The 19,857-nt window shown below is 43.2% G+C and overlaps 1 protein-coding gene across 1 annotated transcript in view; it reads left to right on the top strand.

The window, feature by feature from the left end:
- The window catches only part of LOC109912827 (ezrin-like), a 126,982-nt gene that overhangs the window by 42,242 nt on the left and 64,883 nt on the right, over window positions 1-19,857 (top strand). The window contains exon 3 of the mRNA XM_048600971.1: window positions 18,505-18,588. Coding sequence (XP_048456928.1) covers window positions 18,505-18,588 — 84 coding nt within the window. The remainder of the gene's footprint in view (window positions 1-18,504; window positions 18,589-19,857) is intronic.

The following is a 19,857-nucleotide window of genomic DNA, read 5'->3' as shown; positions in this document are numbered from 1 at the left end:
TGCAGTGCCACAACGATGCCACCCGAAGGTTGCAGGAACAGCAACTCGTATTCCGCTTGGGAACCCTGCAGCCCAATGGTATCAATGTGGATTTCACAAGTTTCAAAAAATCTCCCCTCCCCCCACTGCATCCCAAAACCAGTCCAGCTCGTCCCTGCCTCCCTAACCGGTTCTTCCTCCCACCTATCCCCTCCTCCCACCTCAAGCCACACCTCCATCTCCTACCGACCAACCTCATCCCGCCCCCTTGACCTGTCCGTCCTCCCTGGACTGACCTATCCCCTTCCTAACTCCCTACCTACACTCACCTTTCCTGGCTCCATCCCCGCCTCTTCGACCTGTTTGTTTCCTCTCCACCTATCCTCTCCTCTATCCCTCTTCTATCCGCCTCCCACTCTCTCCCTATTTATTTCAAAACCCCCTTCCCCTCCCCCTTTTCTGATGAAGGGTCTTGGCCCGAAACGTCAGCCTCTCTGCTCCTATGATGCTGCTTGGCCTGCTGTGTTCATCCAGCCCTGCACCTTGTTGTCTCGGATTCTCCAGCATCTGCAGTTCCTACTATCTCTTACTTCAGGGAGTTGTTTAGTTAATTTGGCTGCTTTTGAGATGCAGAGTGATGCCAACAGTATGGGTTCAATTCCACAAATGACTCGCCACCTCAAGCTCTCCTTGTATTTTGAGGCATGGTGATCCTCAGGTTAAACCAACACTAGTCTTTTTTTTTTCTTGAGAGAATTGCCCTATGGTCCAGTAGGACTACGACAACTTTACCTTTTTACTTCATCTGAGTCACACTAACTCCTGAATTTTCATTGGGAAGCACTGATAGTTTAAAATATGATCATTATCAGATGAATCAATTAATGTTTAATTTTCTACTGAAGATTCCAAATTGAAATATCAGTAAGGGAGTATTTTGGAGACAGCAGTCTTAACTATGTTAGATTCAAGATTTGCAATGGAAAATGATGGACCTGAAATCAAGCCCTCAACAGGGAGAAAGCTCATTTTTAATAAGATGATTTGGTTAGGGTGGACTGGAAGATAATTTCAGGTAAATCTGTCTTTGAATAGTGAGATGCATTTAAGACAGGAATTTGTATGCAGGGCCAACATTTTCTAATAAAGAAAAGGGTGGGATCATCAAATCCTATGAATCCTGGATATCAATCCTGATACACAGCATTAGGTAAAGGGGAAAAAGGGGAGACATATAGCAGATACCGAGGAGTCAAAAGGGCAGAAGTCTTAAAGTATAGTGTGTGCAAGTAGAAGCTTTAAAAGGGAAAACAAGGAGAGTGCAAAATGGAAATGAAAGGATACTGGCAGGGAAAATAAATGAAGATCTGAGTAGGGCTCATTACAGACCACAGTAGTAATTCATGAGCCAGAGGATCTTGGTAGGGTTCTAAATGAATACTTTGGGTCAGTGTTCACTCGAGGGACAGTATAGGTATAGAAATCAAAAATCTGTGATCCAATTCAAGAAAATAGCATAGAGAGGAGGTTGAGAGTGGAATGGAGATAGTAAGGACTGCAGATGCTGGAAGTTAGAGTCAATAATCTGGAACTGGAAAAGCACAGCAGGTGAGACAGCATCCAAAGAGTAGGGAAGTCAACGTTTTGGATCAAAACCCTTCATCGGGACTGGGGAGCGGAGCCCAGACATAAATAGAAGGGGGGAGGGTTGGGTAGGTGGATGCAAGTAGGGGGTTATTGTGGTTGGTTAGTGGGAAGGGTGGAGCAGATAGGTGGGTAGGAAAATGGATAGGTTGGGAGTGGAGAGATTTTGAAGCTGGTGAAGTCAATATTCAGGCCATTGGGTTGTAAGTTCCCAAGGCAAAATGAGGTGGTGTTCCTCTAGTTCCTGTTTGGCCTCACTCTGGCAGTGGAGGCAGCCAGAGATGAACATGCCATCAGGGGAGTGGGAGAGGGAGTTAAAGTGTATGGCGACTGGAAGGTCGGGTTGGTTGGTACGTGCAGATCACAGATGCTCCGTGAACAGGTTCCCTGAGTCTGCATTTGGTTCCCCCAATTATAGAGACAATCACATCAGGAGAAACCGATACAGTAGATGAGATTAGATGAAGTTCAGGTGAATCTCTGCCAAGTGATCTGGCAGGCTTAAAAGCAGATAGATTTCATTTGGCACTGGACGTATATCCCACAGTTCCCCCACTGATACTACTTCCGTTTGAAAGCTTTAGTGGAAAATAAGTGTTTTCTTTTTAATTTAACTCCTCAAACAATGGTTGTAATGTAAAAACTGGTCATGAGGCAAAGGAGGAAATAGCAGAGGTTCTTGAAAACATTTTCAGTTCCTCTCTGACCACAGGAGAGGTGCCAGTGAACTTGAGTGCTAATGTGGTAGCATTTCTCAAGAAGAGATCGAGGGATAAACCAGGAAACTAGAGGCTGGTCAGTCTAATCTCGCTGGGGGAAACCTATTAGAAGCAATTCTTCGGGAATGAATGAATCTGCATGTGGAGAGACAAATTAATCAAGTGCCGTCAGCATGTTTTGTTAAGGGGAGGTTGTGTCTGACCAACTTGATTTGAGGTTTTGTTTTGAAGAGGTGATTTTGATGTAGTCTACTTATACTTCAGCAACACTTTTGATAAGTCCTGAAATGGAAGACTTCTAGCAAACGTAAAACCTGTGGAATCCAAGGAATTTGGCAAATTGGACCCACAACTGGCAGAATGGGAGGAAGCAGAGGGTGATGGTTGAGGTGTACTAAATAAAAACCCAAAAGAACTGCAGATGCTATAAATCAGACAAAAATAAATTGCTTGAAAAGCTCAGCAGGTCTGGCAGCATCTGGAGAGAATCAGATAACGTTTTGGGTCGAGTGACCCTCGCTCAAACTTGAGGAGTTGGGTGATTTTTCTGCTTAAGTCTGTCCGGTTGGGTCCTACAAGGTTAGTGCTGGGGCCCAGATGGTTTGTGAATTTCTGTTATTTAGACTTGAATGTAGGTGGGTTGATCAGTAAGTTCACAGACAATACAAAAATTGATGGGCAGTAAATGGTGAGGAGGATAGCCTTAGTCTACAAGAGGATCTAAATGGTCTGTTCAGTGGTAAATGGAAATAAATACAGACAAGTGTGAGGAGATGCACTTGGGCAGGACAAACAAGGAAGGGCCCTCAGAAAAACAGAGAGGTCTTTGTGTATGTATACTAGTATCTTTAGTGTCAGGGCAAGTCGATTAAAGTGGTTGAGAAGGTAAATGGTATGCTTGCCTTTTATTAGTTGAGTTTATGTTGAAACTTTATAAAATGTTAGTTGGGCCACAGTGTTGTGCATAATATTGGAATTCACATTATTGGAGGGATGCAGTAGCATTAGAGAGGGTACCAAGAAGATTTGCCAGGATGTTGCCTGGTTGGAGATTTTGTGAAGAGAGTGTACAGACAGGTTGTTTACCTTTTTTTTTAAAGAGCAGAGGAGGGGATATGATTTGAGATATATCAAGTTCGGGAGCATAGATAGGAAGGAAACTTTCCCCATGGAGGGCTTCGATTTAAGGTTGGGGCAGAAGGTTTAAAGAAGTGAGGAAAAGCATTTTCACCCAGTAGTGGGAATCACTGCCTGTAAGAATGGTAGAAACAGAAACCCTCAACATTTAAGGACTTGGTGCACTTGTGATATGGCACAAAATGCTATGGATGAAGTGCTGGAAAATGGGATTAGAATAGTTTGTTTGACAAGTGGACATGATTGGCCGAAGGTCCTGACTCTCCAAGGAAAAACAATTGCTCCAAAAGCTGCAGTTTGTGTGGATTCTGCTAAAACGCAATGTATCTATAGAATCCCTACAGGGTGGAAACAGGCCATTCAGCCCAGTAAATCCACACTGACCTTCCGAAGAACATCACACTCATTCCCCTACCCTTTTTTCCCATGGCTAACATATATCTAACCACACATTCCTGGACACCACAGGGCAATTCAGCATACTCACTCCACCTAACTTGCACATCTTCGGGCTGTGAGAGGAAACTGAAGCACCCAGCAGAAGCCCACGCAGACACTGGGAGAATGTTTGTGTGGAGTTTGCACAGTCATCCAAGAGTGGATTCAAACTGGGTCTCTGGCGCTGTGAGGCAGTAGTGCTAGCCACTAAGCCACTGCCACCCAGTACCTTTTCCAAATTCATTTTTATTAATTCAAAATGAAATTAGCTGTGTTCCAGCTGAACCCAAGGCTGAGCCACATGAGAAAAATGCAGCACTTTTGAAATAGGTAGCGAACTTTAAGTTCACTCATTGCTGTCTCGCTAGTTCATTGAATCATTATCTCAGAGAGCAGATAGATGCCATTTGGCCCAACTAGCCTCCACTGACTTTCCAAAGAGCATCCCACTCGGACCCACACCACCCTATTGTATTAACCATGGATAATCACCCTAGCCTACACCTGCCTGGACATTGCAGAGCAAATTAGTTTGATGAATCCACCTAACCTGCAGATCTCTGGACTGTGCAAGGAAATTGCAGCACCCGGCAGAAAGTCTCAGACACAGAATGTGCAAACTTTGCAGATGGTCACCCAAGACTGGAATTGAACCTGCTAACTACTGTGCCACCATGCCACTCACTTTCAGCCAAGCTCTCCATATTTGGATTTGCCAGACAAACCACATAATCCATCCCTCTTACCATTCTCTTTTGCTGTCAGTCCTTCTGATGCACGCAGTTCAGGTCCTTAGTCACCCTCAAGTCTTGTCTCCATTACCTGTGAAGCAAAATTGCCAGTTTGGGATTAAGAAGCTGTACGAAATGCAGGCAGGAGCAGAAACACTGCAAGATATGAAGCCAACATTTTAATCCCGCCTGCCTACACCGTGTGACTTCAAGTTTTCCAGTGCTCCTCCAGCATTTTCAGTATCATGCTAGACGTATCTACCCAATTACTGAGTTACACTTGCCTATGGCAAGTCAGGACACCAGTAGGATATTGCTCTGCTCTGCATTTTCTGCTGAAAATGTTAATACTTTGGGTTCTTGGTATGCCTCTAAACTGGGTAGTCTGCTCCTCCCAGGTGCAATTGATATTCCTTTTTGCTACCTCTCCGAAGGTGCTTGTGACCCAAACTGCAGGTTTTGCAGCCCACTTTGGAAACCACTGGTGCAGAGCCCAAACACTAGAGTTTCCTTCCTGCACCTCCCCACCTTGATTTCCCCTTTGTTTTTTTTAAAGACCCTCTAATCCTACTTTGACATTTGTGGCCTAGTTTAATGACTTGTCACATTTTAATTTGACAGTCCTGGGCATCTTGGGATACTTTAATAAAAATGCTATGTAAATCTAGTTGTCTAGCAATACTTACATTTGGCACCACATTGAGACGGTGGACGTCCATCTAGTATAACAATGCCAACTTTAAATTTCCTACCTTAGGCCATATGTAACCTGTGGAACTGCTGAAAGTGACGAACTTTTTTTTTTTAGCTACCTATTTCTGATGTCGCTTCATATTTGTCAACCAGTGATGTAATCGTTTCATGTCCATGAGCCATTTTGTGGACACAGCTGGGTGCCAGCGACAGGAAGAAGATTAATGACTGGTCAGTCTGTTTCACTGATGTTGGTTGAGGCAGGAATGTTGGGCAGGATGAGAACTCAAGAATTCTTGTGCTTGTGTCAGGTGTCTGTAGTACACATGACTAGGCATATAAGACTTTTTTACTTTCTGGATTATTTTGTTTTCAATGGATCAATCGTGATGCATACAAGTAAAGCCAAGCTCCTTTGCAGCAGACTATATTCCTAGGGATACCCAGTTATTTTCAAGTGTCCATTTTCACATACATGGATCTGTCATTTACTTGAATGCCTGTAGGACTTATGATCTTAAACTTTTGGACCTTCAAGCCTTGGGGGCATCTAGATGATGGATCTTGATATCTAACTTTTAAATGATTTATAGCGAGGCCGGGGTGTACTGGTATTATTGCTGGACGAGATGATCCGGAGACCTGGGTTCAAATCCCACCGCAGCAGATTGTGGAAGTTGGATTCAATAACACATCTGGAATTTAAAAGTTTAATATAAATTATTGCCAATTGTTCATCTAAAAATCAGTCTTTGTCCTTTAAAAGGTAGGCAATTCTTACCTGGTCTGCCCACCATGTAACTCCAGACCCACAGCATAGTGACTCTTACTTGCTAGGCCATTTCAAAGGGCAGTTATCTCCAATGCTTCAATTGTTAGAAAGTCTCTGAAAACTAGATGCCAAGCCTAGGCACTGGAAACAACAACAGCAGCAATACTCAAAGCAGTCCTTACTAACATCTAGTGGCTAGAGTCAAAATTAAAAGAATTGTCTCAAACTAGTCCGTCATATGGGATCATACCTTAAGACAATATACAGCCATTACGATCCCGGAGTATCTCCTGTCCCACCAGCAGATGATACACAGTCAGGTGGCAACTGCCCTTAGAATCCTCAACATTGATTCTGGACTCCCTAAAGTCTCATGGCATTAGATCAAATGTGGACAAGAAAACCTCCAGCTGATTACCATGTTCCATCCTCCTTGAGCTGATTGCATTGGTGTTCCTACATGTTGCATATTGCTTGGAGGAAGCGTGGAGGGTGGCAAGGGCACAATGTACTTTTGGGTTGAAGATTTCAACATCCACTAAAAGTGCCTTAGCAGCAGCACTACTGATCACACTGTTTAGGTTTTAAAAGACTAGACTAAACTGCTAGACTGGGTCTAGCAGATGGTGAGGGGAAGAATTAGATTTAAACTCATCCCCTCATTCTGCTAACAGCAGATGCAACTGTACGTTACAGTACCAGTAAGACTGACCATCACACAGTCTTGTGGAGACAAAATCCTGTCGTCACACTGACAATACCTTGCATCATTTTATGTGATACTCCCACTTTATACAAAACGGGATAGATTCCAAACAGATAGCAACTGGAGTCTGGTAATCTATGATGTGCCGAGGGCCATTAGCAGCAGCAGAAGAATCGTACTCCAATGCAATCTACAACCTCAGAATAGAATAGAATCCCTACAGTGTGGAAACAGGCCCTTTGGCCCAACAAGTCCACACCGAACCTCAGAGCATCCCACCCAGACCCATCCCCCTATAAACCCATCAAATCTACTCATCCCTGAACACTATGGGCAATTTAGCATGGCCAATCCACCTAGCCTGCACATCTTACGACTGTGGGAGGAAACTGGAGCACCCGGAGGAAACCATGGCCCATCATTTTCCCCACTTTACTGTTGCCATCAAGCTAGGGAATCAACACTGGCTCAATGAAGAGTGTAGGAGGGCATGCTAGGAGCAGCATCGTGCATGCCTAAAAATGAGTGGTCAACCTGATAAATTTGAGGCCTGCCACATCCTGTTATGAATGGTGGTAGACAGTTAAGCAACTTGCTAGAGGAAGAGGCTCCACAAGTATCTCTTGTCACCTGTGATGGAGCCCAGTGCATCAGTGGAAACGATGAGGCTGGAGAACTTACAACAACTTTTAACCAGAAGTGTTGAGTGGATGATCAGACTTGGCCTGCTGCAGAGCTTCTCTGCATTACAGATGCCAATCTTCAGCCAATTTGATTAATTCCATCTGTGAGTACTGACATTCCAGCAATAAAGATGTGCAGGCTAGGTTGATTGGCCATGCTAAATTGCCCGTAGTGTTCAGGGATGTGTAGATTGGGTGGGTTATAGGGGGTTGGTGTGGACTTGTTGGGCCGAAGGGCCTGTTTCCAGACTAGGGATTCTGAGTGGATTCTCCAAAACATCTTGCACCCCTAGCCAAGCTTTCCAGTATAGCCATAATATGGCATCTACCTGGCAATCTTTTACATTTGTTAGGTATCTCCCCTAAAAACTGTACAAATTCCGCCTCGTCAATTACTGCCCCATCCATCTAATCTTGATTATCAGTGATGGAAGATCTCGTCAACAGTGCTATCAAGCAGCACTTGCTTAGTGATCTGTTCACACTTACCCAGTTTGGGTTCTACCAGAGCCACGCAGCTCCTGACCTCATTAACAGCCTCGGTTCAAAAACCGGCAGAAGAGCTGAATCTGAGGGGCGGTAAAAGTGCTGTCATGAAAGGCCACATTTGACAGTGATATCAGAGAGCCCTAGCGAATCCGGAGTCCTTAGTGGTAACTTCAACCAGCGCAAGAATTGAACCCACACTGTTGTATAACCCTTCACTTGCAGAGTGACACTGTAATGAGCATTACTTGTGCTTCATGGTAAGTTGCTGTTCAAATTTTGTAGGTTAGTGGTGGCATGTAGGGGGGTGTTTTAAGAAGCATAAGATAATCATTAATACACCTTTTTTGAAGTCAAATCAATTTACAGACAAGGTGGTTCATGACTCCATACACCAGCATTCAATGGCTGTGCCAAGAGATTGCATTTCTGGGCCTCATTTGAGGGTCGTGATCTGGTGCCTGTTGACTGTTCCCTCCCTTGTGCTCTCACTCCTGCCCACCTGCCCTCTACATGCCATGGTTTTAAGGGAATACGACCATTACCCTTACCAAGCTGCTGTCAGATTTCACAAAATAGTGAAGGGATACCAGATCCAGTCCACTGAGCACCCCCCACACTCCATTATTCAGTGGGATTTGGCTGACCTAATGAACCGTGATGCTGGAGATTTGAAACACAACTGGCCAGAACACAGTTCTGAAAGTGGCTCACTGGACTTGCATTATTAACGCTTTCTCTTTTTGCCAATGCTGCCAGACCTGAGTTTCTCCAGCAGGTTGTTTAAATATTATTTCTGCCTGCTAGAGTAAAAGATCCCATGGCATTATTTGAAGCAGGAGAGCTATTCCTAATGTCCTGGTCAATCTTTATTCCTCAACATCTAAAACAGATTACCTAGTCATTGAAATTATTCTTTTGTGGGAATTTGTTGTGGAACATAGGAACAGGAGTAGGTCATTCAGCCCCTCAAGCCTGTTCTACTATTCAATGATATCACGGGTGATATGTGGCCTTACTTCCTATCCTTTTGGCTCATATCCCTCAATACCTGTTGCTTAAAAATTTTAAGTCAGAGATTAAACTTTTAACAACTGATCTAGCATCAACTGTCATCTGTTGAGATTTTCAAACCTGACCTAGCCTGTGTATAGAAGCTGTGAATGATGTGGTCTTGGTTTTGGAATCTGCAACCAGTGGAAATAGTTTTATCATTATCTACCCTGTATTTTCCTATTAATATCATGAAGACTTTGATCAGATCACCTTCTAAATGTCCTGAGCTCTACAGAAATCGGGCTGAATTTGTAATTTTGCCCCATAATTTAACTCCTGAAGTCTGCATATCGTTTTTGTAAACTTGTACTCCCTCCAAGGCCAACATATCCTTTCTAAGGTGTGGTACTCTGATCTGCTCTCTACTTCAAGTGGAATTTAACCAGAATTTTGTATGGCTTTTGCATATTGTCTGCATCATGTATTCTTCCAGTCCCCTTCATATAAAGGCTAATATTCCAATAGCTGCCTTCATTATTTTCTGTACGTGTTCGTGACATTTATAAAGATCTGTGCACTTGAACCCCTAAGTCTCCAGGTATCTACTGTATTTAACTTCATACCATCTTAAAAAGCAGCCTGATCTATCTAAGATAACCAGGTATAGAGCTGGATGAACACAGCAGGCCAAGCAGCATCAGAGGAGCAGGAAAGCTGACGTTTTGGGTCCGGACCCATCTCTCCCGCCTGATCTATCTATTGTTTTTGGTCCAAAATGAATAACCTCCCACAAGGATCCACTCTCTCCAATGCCAACATTCAACAACAGCAGCAGTGTGTGAGATCTACAAGATGTACTGTAGGAATTTGCCAAAGGTCATTGGACAGCACCTTCCAAACTCTCAACTCCTTCCATCTAGAAGGACAAGGGCAGCAGCCACTGCCTACAAGTTCTGTCCAAGCCACTGTCCATCCTGACTTGGAAGGACATTGTATCTTCAGTGACACTGGGTCAAAATCCTGGGATTCCCAGTACGTGGACTGCAATGGTTCAAGAAGGCAGCTCACTACCACCACAAAGGCAACTAGGGATGGGCAATAAACGCTGGTCAGCCAGCAATTCCTCTGTTTAAGCGAAGATAATGGCCTAGTGGTATTATCGCTAGACTGTTAATCCAGAGACTCATATAATGTTCTGGGGACCTGTGTTTGAATCCTGCCACACCAGATGGTGGAATTTGAATTCAATAAATATCTAGAATTAAGAGTCTCATGATGACTATGAATCCATTGCCAGTTGTCAGGAAAAAAAGATGTGCAAGAAATGCTGGCCTAGCCAACAATGCCCTTATCCTGGTGAATGAATAAAGAATAAAAGAATGTCCCATGAGAGAATTGGGGAAAGAACTCTTATTAGAAATTCATCTAGTTCTAGTGTTGTTCTATTGTAGTCTGTCCAATATCCTTTTGTAAGTTTATGCGATCATCAGCTCTGTCAACAATGATGTCTAACTTTGGGTCATCAACAAATTTGGACTTTAGACTTTTTATGCAATTGTCCAAGTCACTAATAAATAATGTGAATAATTTAAGGTCCTAACACAGATCCTTGTGGGACATCATTAGTCACATCCTGCCAATTGGAATACCTACTATTTTTAATACCATAATCCTCCTCTGCTTGCAACTTCACCAACTAACCAACCCTGTCAGTAGTTTGCTATCCATTCTGTGGGCTTCTACATTAGCAGTCTCTTATTTGGGACTTTATATCAAATGCCTTATGGAGGTCAATAAACAACATCCATCAACATTCCCCTGTTGACTACCTTTTAATCACCTTTTCAAAAAATTCATTGAGGTTTGTCAGGCATGACCTACCAGACATGATCCAGGCTGCCACTCCCTGATAAATTGAAATTTTGAGGTATTCAGTTACCCCATCCTTGATTATTGACTCCAATTTCCCAACCACCGATGTTAGGCTAACTTTCCCTAGACTCGTATAGCATAGAAACACAGTTTTTAGTCCAAGCAGTCCACGCGAACCATGTTCCCAAACTAAACTAGTCCCACCTACCTGCATTTGGCCCTGATCTCTCCAAACCTTTCCTATTCACGAATTTATCCACATATCTTTTAAACATAGTATCTCCATTCACCACATTCTTAGGCAGTTCATTGCACACACAACAATTTTTTTTAAAAAAAAATGTTGCCTCTCAGTTCTCTTTCGATCTTTCTCCTATCACCTTAAAATTATCTTCTCTCTAGCTTTGAACTCCTACTTGAGTGAAAAAACCTTGGCTATTCAACTTGTCTATGCCTCATGATTTTATAAATGTCAATAAGGTCCTCCCGTAACTTCCTATGCTCCAGTGGGGGGAAAAAAGTCCCAGCCTTTTCAGTCTGTTTTTATATCTCAAACCTTACATTCCTGGCAATATCCTGGTAAATCTTTTGGAGTTTAATAATATCCTTCCTATAATAGGGTGACCAGAACTGTATACAGTACTCCAGAAGAGGTCTCACCAATCTATAATTGTGTGGTTTTCTTCTTTACCCTTCTTGAAAAGTGGCATGTGCAATTTTGTAATCCAGAGGGATGACTCCTGTATCCAGGAGCTCCTGAAAGATTCTAGCTAGGGCATCCACCATGTAATCTCTTACTTACTCTAGTGCCCTCAGATGAAACCGTCAGGTCCTGAAGATCTGTCACTTTTTTTAGTTCCATAGATTTCATCAATGTTTTCCTTAATTTATTCAGTCCCTGCCTCCAGTCCACTTTTTTAAATTCCTCAGGACTCGTGGCAAGCTTTTCTTTTCTGGCAAGATGGCGACAGGGTAATTCACTCCATTCGGAGCTCCATTCTGCTCGCCAGTTCTCTTTTTTTTCTTTCTTCATCCTTCCTTTTTTTTATCCCTTCTCTTTTTTCTCTCTCTCTCTTCCCCCCCCCTCCCCCTATATTAACTATTATCTTGCTTCCACACCCCCACCCCTTTTAACTACCTGCCTAAGGAGCTGGGTCGCAACCGGGAGCCACGTGGTGGGAAGCTGAACGCGCAGGTTGTGTCCTGCAGCGACGGCAGATCGAGCGTGGGCCGGAGCGACGGTGGCAGTTCAAGAGTGGGCTGGCAAGAGGAAGTCAGTGAGGTAGCCTGGAGCGGGATGCAAGCAGAGGCATGGCGAGGGCTGGAAAGCCTGGAGTGGGACTGCGGCAGTGGAAAGGAAAGTTGGGCTGTCAAGTTATCGTTTTGTTTTGTTTTCTTATTCTAAGTTAATGTGAATGGTGCCATGTATGTACATTGAAGGTTCACACTTTTCACTGTATTTTTACAGTGAATACATTTTACAATAAATTGTTTCTTATCCTCTTCTGTAATTGCTGAGGCAAAGCAGTTATTCAACATGTCTGCCATTTTCCCCATAGTCATTGACAAAATTCCCACTTTAGTGAGCCAACAATGCTCCTGATTACCTGCTTTCCCTTTTTATGTAACTCTAAAATTTCTTCATTGACTTTGTTCCTTGCAAGTTCCCTATCATAATCCATTTTAGTTCCTCTTGTTAGCTGCTTTGACCTTTTGCTGGTTTTTGTATCTTTCCCATTCAGCAGGATCTGTGCTGCTTTTTGTGTTGTTTTTTTAAAAGCCCTTTCGTTTGTTTTATGCTGTACCTATCCCTCTAGTTGTCTATAGCTTTTTTTCTGGTAAGTGGAACTTTTCCTCATTAGCTGGTTTTGTATTTTAAATGTTTGTATAAAACATTCTTCAGTTGTTCTACCCATTAGCAGATTTTTCCCAGTTTACTGTAGATAATTTTTCTTATCACCTAAAGTTGCCCTAAATCTAAAATTCTAGTAGCTAATTCATGCTTTTTGCTTTCAAACACTACACTTGAGCTCTATCAAGTTGTGATCACTATTTGATAGATGTTCACGTGCAGCTTGGTTACTAATTAAATCTAGCTCATTACCCCTAATGAAATCCTATATTGCTTGTCCCCTTGCACCCATGACATGTTGCTGCAAAAGATTATCCCAGATGCACTTCAGAAATTCGCTGCCTTTTCTGACGGGTGCTTGTCTGCTTCTCCCAATCTATGTTAAATTAGAATCCCCCATTAATACTACTCTGCCTTTGCTACACACTTAACTAACTTCTACATATATACTATCTAGCACTTCAGTGCTGCTACTGGGGTTCTATAAGCACCAAATATTACACTTTTACATCCTCTTATTATTCCACAGTTCCACTCATATAAGGTCTCTACTGGATGCTTTCCCTCATATACTCCCTCACCATTTTGAAGTGATTTTGTTTCTGAATCTTTGATTTTGAGTCAGTAAGGCTACGCCATGCTTCGTGCCAATTTCCCTGCCCATCTCGTAAACCTTTATAATCTGGTGTATTTAGTTCCTGGTTCTGACTATCCAGCAGCCACGTTTCAGCAATGGCTGCTATATATCATAATTTCCAATTTGAATTTTTGCCTGCAGCTCAATTAATTTATTCTTGTACTGTGTGTGTGGGACTCTTTATTTGGACCATGTGCTCTAACGTATCCCTCAAGGCCTGATTCTTTCTTCACCTATTTTATTATTTCTTTTTTCAGGCGTAATCAATATACTAATAGTTTTGCCATTCCCTGCCATACCTGAAGTATGTTCCCTGACTTTGGTTCTGTTCCTTGTTCTGTTACTTGCTTTTAAAACTATAATTGACTTCCTGCAAGCAACCATAATACTAGCTTAAAGTCCTGGTGTCCAACCTATTTGTCTTTTTCACTGGGACATCGGATCCAGATCAGTTCAGGTGAAGCCTTTCCAACTATACAGCTCCTACTTGTCCCAATACTGAGGCCAGTATGCCATGCAATGGAACTCCTCTTTTCCTGTACCACTCTTTCATCCACATACTTATTTCCCTAATTGTCTTTTCTGTCAGTTTTCACATAGCTCAGCTAATAATCCAGAGACTTTAACTCTTGAGTTCCTGTTCTCAAACTTTGTTCCCAATTCTTGATATTCCAGAAACAGACCTCTTGCCTTTCCTTCCCTATGTTATTGGTTCCAATATGGACCACAAAAGCTGGATATTACCCCTTCTACTCCAGTATCCTTTAAAGCCATTATGAGATGTTCCTTATTTTGACATTAGGTAGGCAATTCAGGACTCGTGACCCTGTTTTACAAAGGATGCTATCCATATCCTTAATTACAGAATCCCTTGCCACTGCTACTTCTTTGCACCCCCTGTTTGAATGGCCTCCTGTACCAAGATGCAGTGGTCAGTTTGCCCATCCTCCCTATAGACCTTCTCCTTATTCACACAAGGACTAAGTAACCTGTACCTGTTGGACAAGGTCAAGAGCTTAGGTTCGTCCTAAGTTCAGGATCTCTCTACCTGCCTTGCTCATGGTCATGGCTTCCTGCCCCTGACCACTGGCTAAATTTGAAGTACTTAACCTATGAGGGGTGACTGCCTCTGAAACACAGCATCCAGGTAATTTTCTGAAGAAGGGTTGCAACCCAAAAAGTCAACTTTCCTGCTCCTCTGATGCTGCCTGGCCTGCTGTGTTCCTCCAGCTCCACGCTGTGTGTTGTCTCTGACTCCAGCATCTGCAGTCGTTGCTATCTGTCCTCTGCCTGATATGTTCAGTGTTTTGAAGTTCAGTTTCTATCTCATCAATTCTGAGCCGGTGTTCCTCAAGCAACCAGCAGTTGCTGCAGATATGGTAACTCGATGGGGTCCTGTAGATACGATGCATCACCTGGACCTCCATCTGCCTTTTTACAATTTTATTTATTTGTATTTCCCTCCTGGTTTTAATCTTTTTGTTTGAAAAAAGACTACTTGCTGTACCTGCATACTAACTGTAATTCATGCACTAAAGCACCAAGATCTCGCTACAACTCAATGCTGCAGTCACCTCCATTTTAATTGATACTTCACTTTTTCATTCTTCCTGCCAAAGTGAACAATATTTCATTTCTCCTGCACTGTCCTTCTGTTGTAATTTGCCTGCTCACTTTCTCAATATCTAAATCTGTCTGCAACTGCTTTAAGTCATCTTCAGCATTAATTCCTGTGTACCTTTTGTTAACCAAGATTTTGGCTACTGTCTTCTCTCACTTCCAAGTCATTTGAAGTAAATTTTAAAACAAAATTGAAGCCTCCGCACAGATATTTGTGGGACTGTGCTCATCACATCCTGCCAATCAGCTAGTTTTCTATCCACGCTCGTATGTTGTTCACTACACTATATGAACAAAGAATGGTACACACAGGTACAGGCCCTTTTTAGCCCACCAAGATTGTGCTGACACACATTTTTCTAAACTAAAATCCTTTTACCTCTACATGGTCTATATCTCTGTTCATTGCCTATTCACATCTATCAAGATGCCTCCTAAAAATTGCTATTAATCTGCCTCCACCACCACCTCTGTGCATTTCAGGAACTTACCACCCTCTGCTTTTTTTTTTCTTAAAGACTTACCTCTCCCTTCTTTTTCAACTTACCCCTTTTTTCATTTTTAAACCTGTGTCCCCTGGTTATTGACATTTCTACCCAGGGGAAAAAGACTCTTGACTATCCTCTTTATCCATGCCTCTCAATTTTGTAAACTTCTATTGGGTCACCACTCCTCCTTCGATGTTCAAGCAAAAACTAACCAAGTTTGTCCAATCTCTTCTCATAACCAATACCCTCCAAACCAGGCAACATTGTGGTAAACCATTTCTGTACCCTCTGCAAAAGCCTATAAATCCTTCTGGTAGTGCAGTAACCAGAACTACACAATATTCCAAATGTGGCCTAGTTAACATACTGTACAGCTGCAATATGACTTGCCATGTTTTTATACTCTGCCCTGACAAAGGCAAGCATGCTATATGCCTTTTGACCACCTTATCTACTTGTATTGCCACTTCGAGGAAACTGTGGATCTGCATGCCTAGACATTGCTGTATGTTATTCTGAGATAGCAAGAACTGCAGATGCTGGATTCAGAGACAACAGCATGAGGGGAGCAGGAAAGTTGATGTTTCGGGTCAGGACCCTTCTTCAGAAATGGGAGAGGGGGAAGGGAGCTCTGAAATAAAGAGGAGGGGTGGAGCTGGGGAAGGCAGGTGGGATAGTGATAGGTGAGTGCGGGTAGGCAGTGGTGGGGATTGGTCATGGAGGTGGGAGGAGCAGATAAGTGGGAGAGAAGACGGACAGGTTGTGTCAGGCCAAGGAAGCGGGGATGAGATGGAGGGTTGGACATGGGATGAGGCCGGGATTGGGGAGATTTTAAAACTGGTGAATTCCATGTTTAGGAGGCTATTGAACTGTAGGCTCCTGAGGCGGAATATGAGGTGTTGCTCCTCCAGTTTGCGAGTGGTGTCATTGTAACACTGGATGAGGCCCAGGATGTACATGTCACCCAGGGAGTGGGAGGGGGGAGTTAAAATGGTTGGCGACTGGAAGGTGGTGTTGTTTGTCATGTACAGAACACAGATACTCTATGAAACGGTTTCCGAGTCTACTCTTGGTCTCACTGATATCGAGGAGGCCACATCGGGAGCAGTGTATACTGTCTGACATGAAGGGTTTCACCTGCACGTCCGTCAACTTGGTCAACTGTGTTGTCTCTCTATGTTGATGCTTCTAAAGGTTCTGCCGTTTTCTGCATACTTCCCTCCTGCATTAGCTCTTGAAAAATGCGTCCTCTTGCATTTGTTCAAACTAAACTCTATCTACCATTTTTCTGCCCAGGTCTCCAGCCTGTCTACTTCCTGCTGTATCCTCTGGCAATCCTCATTATCCACAGATTGGCTAATCTTTGTGTTGTCTGCAAACTTACTAATCAGGCCACTAGCATTCTCCTCCAATTCGTTTTTAAATATATATACATATTGAAAACAACAGGGGTCCCAGTACTGATCCCTGTAGAACACATCATGTTTTTTATTTCAAAAATATACTTTTATTCATAACAGATACCTGTAAATACGTACATAATCACAAATGCAGTTCAGTTTGTACAGTAGCATATCAAGGAAACAAATATTGGAGTTTGACTCTATCCAAACAAACCAAAGACATTTCTTACTTGAACCAGACTACATTCACATGCATTTGAGACACCAGGAGAGTCTGATAATTGAATGGACCCCATTTAATTTCAACAGAAAGACCTCAGATGGTAGTCTTTCCCCTCTTATGTCTCGGCAGCAGCTGCCCCAAGCTTCAGTGCATTCCTCAGCATGTATTCTGGGACCTTTTGGAATGCATCAGTCTGCAACACTGGTCAGGGTCAACTCCTTGTTCTGGAAGACCAAGTTTCAGGCAGACCAAAGAGCATCTTTCACAGAGTTGATGGTCCTCCAGGCATAGCCAAGGTTTGTTTCGGCGTGTGTCCCGATGAACAGACAGTAGAGCACAGAGTCGTGTGTCATGGAGCTGCTTGGGACAAACCTCAACAAAAACTCCTGCATCTCTCTCCAGATTGACTTTGCAAAGGCAATTTTCAGAAAGAGATGTGTGACAGTCTCCACCAGCATCCCAGCTGGTTCAATTGCAGTGTGCGATGTCGTAGTCCGAAGCATATGTGAAGGATCTCAGTGCCCTACCGAAGACCTGCCAAGCAATGTCTTGGCGCTTGTTGGAAAGTTCTGGTGATGAGGCATTGTGTCAAATTCAGTTGGCAGTCTGCTCAGAGGTCAACTCTCTCCTTTTCCCATAGGGTCTCGCGGATGTTACGTGCTGACCACTTCCTAATGGACTTGTGGTCGAAGGTGTTTCTCTTTGCAAATTTCTCCACAAAGGACAGGTGATACGGAATGGTCTAACTGCTTGGAGTGTTCCACATAAGAAGGCCAGTCCCATCATTCGCAACACCTGGGACAAGTAGAACTTTAGTACATAGTGACACTTGGTGTTTGTGTACTGAGGAATTACATACAGCTTGATGCAGCCACGTGCAAAAGTGGCCATCAGGATGAAGGCGGTGTTGAATATATTCTTTTCCTGACCCGTTATCCAAAGTTTTGTGCGTGGAGTCCCTGTGGACATCAGTCCATCTTAGATCTCCAGATGAATAACGTTATGTGGCACCTTGTCAAATGTCTTCTGGAAATCCAAGTACAGTGTGCCAGTAGGTTTCCCTTATCCACAGTGTGATTGATTCCTTCAAAAGATTCTGATAAATAGGTTAAACGTCTTTCCTTTCCACAGAACTGTTGTTACTTTTTTTTTTACCTTTTGAATTTTCCAAGTGCCCAGCTACATCATCTTTGATCCTAGCACCTATCCCAATGCAGATATCAAGATAAATGGCCTAGTTTCCTATTTTCTGGTCCTTGTATGGTGAAAGTCTGTGTAGGCAAACTTAGAAGTGATGTTAAATTTCATTGTGTTTGCCCCCTCACTAAGAGGAGACTCTGAAAGTATGGGAATGGACTCTCGATGGGTGATGTGAAATTTTACTATTATATTTTTATGTCCAACCTTGTCTTTGCCACCTTTCAGATCAATGTTCGTGTTACAACAATGGATGCAGAGCTGGAGTTTTCCATCCAACCCAGCACTACAGGCAAGCAGCTCTTTGACCAAGTAAGTAAGATTTTTATTTCTCGTGTACAGTATTGTATGATCTTAATATGCACCATACTGTGTATGTAGTGGTGAGCTGTGGATCATGTGACACTTGCCATGGAGGAAAAACAGAAGTTTTCATTGGACAATAATGGTGGGACCAAATCAAATTGGAGAGGCGGTGAATTAATTATCCCCTTCCTCAATAGGAAATTGATAAGAGATTTTGAAACGGACGGTTTCTAAACTGAAATTGAGTCTCCGTTTTGGGTTGACATGCAATATTCAATGTGATTAACTATAGAATCTTAACCAAAACACCTCTCTTTAGCAGGTTAGGAATGAGAAAGCAATGCCTGTCTAAATCTTTTTCCCCCTCATTTGAAGCCATCTGTAGTGGTGATTATTAACAGCACCAAAATTGGTAAAAATACACTTCAATGTAATAAATCATTACCATGCACTTCAGAGGAATATTATAAAGCAGAATTTGGCACCCAGCCACAACAGGAGAGAGGGTAAGTATTTGACAGAAATCTTTGTTGATGAAGTAGGTTTTGAGGAGGAACAAGTGACAGAGGTTGAGTAATTAGCATGGAGGCCAGCTTCAATAGAATAATGAACAATAGTATTTGGTGAGGGAGAAATCGGGCAGTGAGGGAAAAGGTGCTGTCTTGGTCCTTTTTACAGAATGGGGGAAGGCCCAAGAAAGGGAGAAAGGAACCATGAGAGCTGAAACCTGGAGACACTAAATAGGTAAGCAAGTAGGTGACAACAAGGTGCAGGGCTGGATGAACACAGCAGGCCAAGCAGCATCGTAGGAGCCGAGAGGCTAGACGTTTCGGGCCTAGACCCTTCATCAGAAAAGGGGGAGGGGAAGGGGGTTCCGAAATAAATAGGGAGAGAGTGGGAGGTGGATAGAAGAGGGATAGGTGGAGAGGAAACAAACAGGTCGAAGAGGCGGGGATGGAGCCAGTAAAGGTGAGTGTAGGTAGGGAGTTAGGAAGGGGATAGGTCAGTCCAGGGAGGACGGACAGGTCAAAGGGGCGGGATGAGGTTGGTCGGAAGGAGATGGAGGTGCGGCTTGAGGTGGGAGGAGGGGATAGGTGGGAGGAAGAACAGGTTAGGGAGGCAGGGACGAGCTGGACTGGTTTTGGGATGCGGTAGGGGGAGGGGAGATTTTGAAACTTGTGAAATCCACATTGATACCATTGGGCTGCAGGGTTCCCAAGCGGAATATGAGTTGCTGTTCCTGCAACCTTCGGGTGGCATCGTTGTGGCACTGCA

This window comes from Rhincodon typus, chromosome 9 (genome assembly GCF_021869965.1).
Source record: "Rhincodon typus isolate 14 chromosome 9, sRhiTyp1.1, whole genome shotgun sequence".
NCBI lineage: Eukaryota > Metazoa > Chordata > Chondrichthyes > Orectolobiformes > Rhincodontidae > Rhincodon > Rhincodon typus.
The sequence above is the reverse complement of the archived record's forward strand: the minus strand, read 5'-3'. Positions and strand labels throughout refer to the sequence as shown.